The 5,906-nt window shown below is 41.0% G+C and overlaps 1 protein-coding gene across 1 annotated transcript; it reads right to left on the bottom strand.

Annotated features, from left to right (window-relative positions):
* Positions 1 to 3,291: 3,291 nt before the first annotated feature.
* LOC108321791 (uncharacterized) lies at positions 3,292 to 3,816 on the bottom strand. The gene has a single exon (XM_017553650.2). It carries the CDS (start codon positions 3,814 to 3,816, stop codon positions 3,292 to 3,294), a length of 525 nt encoding a protein of 174 aa, XP_017409139.2.
* Positions 3,817 to 5,906: the final 2,090 nt, after the last annotated feature.

Raw genomic sequence — 5,906 nt, 5'->3', positions numbered from 1 at the left:
AAAGTAATGTGGAAGAGAATTCCAAGGCGGAATGTCTCATGAATGGTTTGGAATGGTAAAGTATGAATGTGGTCATGCTAAGTGTCGTTTATCCTGATGTTCTATGATTACTCATTCTCAAGTAGAGAGGAGTAACTCATGTGTGAGAACGGCAGGAGGTCCTAGTCCATAGGGTGAGATGGGCGACAACATAACGGACTTACCTTGGGTGGCAGCTGTTGAAGGCATCCCAGCTACTACACCACCTGGGTGCAAAAACGTCTAGCTACACAATTCATACAATCTGGATGGTAAAGTTTACGTGGTCGGTCTTTGCTTGTTGTGTGCTCGGTTATTCCCTGAAACATGTACATGATGGTTGTATGGTTGATATGTTGTTTTCTTTGCTGGTTTTTATCTTTGTTAAATAATGTGTTGTATGGATTAATTAAATTACTTAAATTACTCTAGCTTACCCTACTTTTCTGTCTTGTCCTTCCCTGTCCGTTCGGTCGTTCTCTTCACTGCAATGATCATCCTTTGGATGTGAGTAGAAGGCGATGAAGACTCCATGGAGCAAGTGCTGAGTGAGGAGCCCCCATCTTCTTAATTTAGGGTCGTTCGGTTTGTACATAGTACTGTATGACCGTTCGGTTTAGGTATATATCTTTTTGTACACCATTCGGTTTAGTCTTTCGTTTTGTAAAGTTTAAATTATGTAGTATTTTTGTAAGGCCGTTCGGTCATAAACGTACCCTTTTTCTCTCAGAACTGAACTGTAATATTGTTAATCGTGAGTATCCTATGATATGGTTTCACGCTATATTTTTGGGATGTTACATTAATTAAACAGGTATAATACCTATTTTGGTCCCAATTTTGGTTGGGAATGTTCGAAATGGTCCCAATTTTTTTTGCTGTTCAATGTTGTCCTAAAAAACGTAATTTATGTTCAATTTAGTCCTTTTTACAGATGGCGTTTAAATCGTTAACGGCCAGATGTCCAGATGTTCAATAAATGACACATCACCCTTGACACGTCATCATCATCTCCTACCTCCAGAAGCCCTAATTTCTCCTACACAGAAACCCTAGCCACCACCTAACCTTAACCGTCGTCGCCACGGTCACGACCAACCACCATCTTCGCACCTCCATCATCTTCTCCACCATCTAAGCCCTAATCTTTACCTTGTTCAGTCCCAATCAAACTGACTGACGTTTGGAGCTCAACATCTTTCAATTACTCTTCTTGGACACGTTTCAACAAGTCATTGGACACCACCAAATTATCGCATCTAATACTATCAACTTCAAACTCCACCTGCAATCTCAAATCCCTGAAGCTCTCTACTAATTCCAACTCTCTAATCATCAAGCAAGAAACATGCACCAATTTTCGACTCAAAGCGTCAGCTACTACATTTGCTTTCCCAGGGTGGTACAAGAGTTCAAATTCATAGTCTTTGAGGAACTCCATCCATCTCCTCTGCCTCATATTCAGTTCCTTCTGATCAAACAGATACTTCAAACTCTTGTGGTCGCTGAACACCTGAAATTGAGCTCCATACAAGTAATGTCTCCAGATCTTCAATGCAAAAACGACTGCAGCCAACTCCAAGTCATGAGTGCGATAATTCTTCTCATGCACTTTGAGTTGTCTTGAGGCATAAGCGACCACTCTCTTCTCTTGCATCAATACACACTCCAATCTCTGGTAGGAGGCATCACAGTAAACCTCAAAGGGTTTCCCTGTGTCAGGAATAATCAACACCGGTGCACTCGTCAACTTCTGCTTTACCTTTTGGAAATTAGTCTCACACCTATCAGTCCAAACAAAGGGCTGATCCTTCCTGGTCAATTGGGTCAACGACGCTACTATCCGAGCAAAGTTCTCAATGAAGCGGCGATAGTAGCCTGCTAAGCCCACAAAGCTCCTGACCTCTGTAACCGTCTTAGGCCTTTCCCACTCCATCACTGCTCGTACCTTGGCTGGATCAACAACAATTCCGCCAGCCGAGATAACATGCCCCAAGAAAGGCACTTCATCCATCCAAAACTCACACTTAGACAGTTTTGCATATAACTTTCTTTCTCTCAAGATTCCAAGGACTGTTCTAAGGTGATCTTCATGCTCTTCTCGAGTCTTAGAATAAACCAAGATGTCATCTATGAAAACAATCACGAATTTATCTAAGAAAGGTATGAAGATCCTGTTCATGTAATCCATGAAGATGGCGGGAGCATTAGTCACCCCAAAAGGCATGACTACATACTCGTAATGGCCATATCTGGATCTAAAGGCTGTCTTCTGTACGTCATCAGCCTTCACCAAGATTTGATGGTAGCCTGATCTCAAGTCAATCTTAGAAAACACAGTGGCTCCATGCAATTGATCCAACAGATCATCTATCCTAGGCAACAGATACTTGTTCTTGATCATGAGTTTGTTCAGTTGCCTATAATCAACACACAATCTGGAGCTGCCATCCTTCTTCTTCACCAACAACACTGGTACACCCCAAGGTGAAACACTGGGCCTAATGAATTGCTTCTCTAGCAACTCTTCAATCTGTTTCTTCAATTTCGCTAACTCTGCTGGCGCCATCCGGTACGGGGCTATAGAAATTGGTCCTGATCTTGAGACCAAGTCTATAGAGAACTCTACCTCTCTCGGACGAGGTAGGCCAGGAACTTCTTCAGGGAATACGTCCATAAAATCATCCACAACCCGAAGATCCACACTCTGGTTTCCCGGAGTTGAAAGGTTTGGATCCTGAACTCCGTCCATGTAAGACATGATCAGGAAACAACAAGCGCCCTTTATAAGGTCTTGTCTCAACACCCCCAGTGACAAGGGCATGTTCTCGCCTTCATCGAGGAATATCAACTCCTTATTACCGCAGTCGATGAGGATTCGATTGGCAGATAGCCAATCCATTCCGAAGATCACCTCTAACCCCTTCAAAGATAAAAATATGAGGTTTACCTTGAACCGACGTCCCTCTATGACGATCGGACAACGGACACACATAGAAGATGTCCTGACTAACCCTGATGCTGGTGTAGACACCACCAGATCAAGTCTAACTCTTCTACAGACATACCCAATTTCTCAACACATGCCTCTGATATGAAGGAGTGTGTTGCCCCCGAATCAAATAGCACCACACAAGGCACACCAAGAAGCAAACAGCCACCGATGATGAGGTTACCTAAGCTGACTGCCTCTGATCCTGTCATGGCGTATACTCTACCCACCGCTTGGGGTCTACCACCTCCCTTGGGTGGAGGCAAACGAGTCCTCTGCGCCTAAGGCCCTGACCCTGCTGTAGAGGTACACTCAACAGCAATGTGTCCCTCTTTTTCGCACTTGAAGCACTTCCTTGCGCCATTTGCCAGAGGGCAGTTGTTCCGGTAATGAGGTCCTCCACAACCAAAACATCTAACGGTGCCAGATGGTCTGGCTGGTCCTGACTGTACTGATGGCTGAGAGGATGAACCCCTAGACCCAGAAGAAAGGGATGGTCTAGTGTAAGGGGTCTTCCTAGTGCTAAGTCCACCACGAGACCCAGATGATCCCCCACTCCTAGCAGGCTGACTCTGCTGTCTCTCAGATTCCCTCTTCGTCTTCTCTAGATCACGGGCCATCTCCACCAGAGCAAGGAACTCTCTGATGCGTAACCCCTTTACAAGCAGCTTGATATCACTCCTCAAGCCATTTTCAAATTTTCTGCATTGCCATTCTTCATCCACCGCCATAGTGTTGAAGCGAAGTAGATGTTTGAAGCGGTCTGCATACTCTGACACTGATTTGTTGCCCTGTACCAGCTCCATGAATTCTACTTCTTTTGCAAACCTCACACTGTCTGGGAAGTACTCAGTGTAAAATTTGACCCTGAACAACTCCTAGGTGATAGGAGTTTCACTCCTCTCCAGGATCATCTTCATGCTGCTCCACCAATGGCCAGCTTCCCCGGTCAGCAGATATTGAGTATAGGCTAATTTCCTATCATCAGAACACCCCTTAGCTTCATAAATCCTCTCCATGTCTCTAAACCAGTGGTCGGCTTCATCAGGGCTGCATTTCCCAGTGAATCTGGCTGGGTGTTGTTGGAGGAAATTCTCCAAACTCCATTCTTGTACAGGCATAGCGGAGGAGGAAGCACCTGGAGTGGCCCTGCCACTAGTCAACACTTCCATGAACTGGCTTTGAGTGTTCTCAGATGACACTCTAGCATTCTCAGCCGATATCCTAGCAGCTTCCAATTTTTGTAGGGCTATGGTGTTCTGCTGAACCAGTGCAGCATTCTGCTGTTGCAACGCCTGAAGCACAGTATTTAACATCTGGTTAGAGTCAGACGGATCGACCTGTGGGGGAGGAGGAGGAGGAAGCCTAGGTGCCATCTTCTGTTCACATAGGGAGAAAAGACCATTAGCCCAACTCAAGGGAACTAATATAACTACCTATACACGACTAAACACCCAATCACAAACAATGCACACCCACAACCTACAGGTTTCTAAGGAGGAAACTACTCTGATACCATAAATGTGACATCCCAAATATATAATAATCACAATCATATAACTTAGGCGTCCACATTCCAATAAAGAGAACAGTCAGAGTAGAATAGTAGTTCAGTAGCTGATATTACAGTCATCCACAAAAGGACAGAACTTAAAACTTAAACAGTTTAGAGTACTTCAAAAATAACACTAACTTAAATTTAGAAATCCTAAAAATACTATACTGCATCATCAGCATCCTCCAACTCTTGCTCCAAGGGAACCTCCTCAACAACATCTGCTCCCATCCAAGTGGATGATCATCGCAAAGGAAAACATACACAAGCAGCACACAACAAAGAAGCAAGGGTGAGCTAGATAAACAAACAGTAATCATATAGTTCGATCAATAAATATCATCGTGCTTAGCTACATATAAAGAACAATCAAGGCATACCACTTTAAACCATGACTCAAACACTCACACGACTCATCCGGATTGGTATAACTGTCGAACTATTGGTCGTCTTTGCACTTGCGTAGTTCAGCTGACACTCCCCAACACTATGCAAGGTAAATCCCCCATCTGTCTATGTCTAAACTCTAAGACTATAGACGAGAACCTCCCTCTACTCTCACCACTTACACTACTCTCCTCTATTTGAGCATGAACAATGCTTCGAGTGTAGGGATAGACATACCAGTTCAAAGCTCCATACAGTTATACAGAACAACAACAACACCCCACACATCACTTTCAATCATCTCACCCTGAGATGTCCACTTCATACTCAATTACATCATTGTAGTTCACATTCATATGCTTTACAACCACTCAACAACACCATACATACATCCTGGCAGTCAAACAACATCAATCAATCCAAACAGAAGAAGAAAAATGAGTGAGATTCCCTCCATGCACCAGTTTACGTTCATATATATATATATATATATATATATATATATATGTATATATATATATATATATATATATATATACATATATATATATATATATATACATATATATATATATATATATATATATATATATATATATATATACATATACATATATATATATATATGTATATATATACATATACATATATATATATATGTATATATATATGTATATGTATACATATACATATATATATATATGTATATATATATATATATGTATATATATACATATATATATGTATATGTATATGTATATATATACATATATATATATGTATATGTATATATATACATATATATATATATATACATATATATATATATATATATATATGTATATATATACATATACATATATATATGTATATATATATATACATATATATATATGCTATATATTATGATAACAATTTATATCATACGTTTCATATGTTAATATAATATATATC

Source organism: Vigna angularis, chromosome 4 (genome assembly GCF_016808095.1).
Source record: "Vigna angularis cultivar LongXiaoDou No.4 chromosome 4, ASM1680809v1, whole genome shotgun sequence".
NCBI classification, from domain to species: domain Eukaryota; kingdom Viridiplantae; phylum Streptophyta; class Magnoliopsida; order Fabales; family Fabaceae; genus Vigna; species Vigna angularis.
The sequence above is the reverse complement of the archived record's forward strand: the minus strand, read 5'-3'. Positions and strand labels throughout refer to the sequence as shown.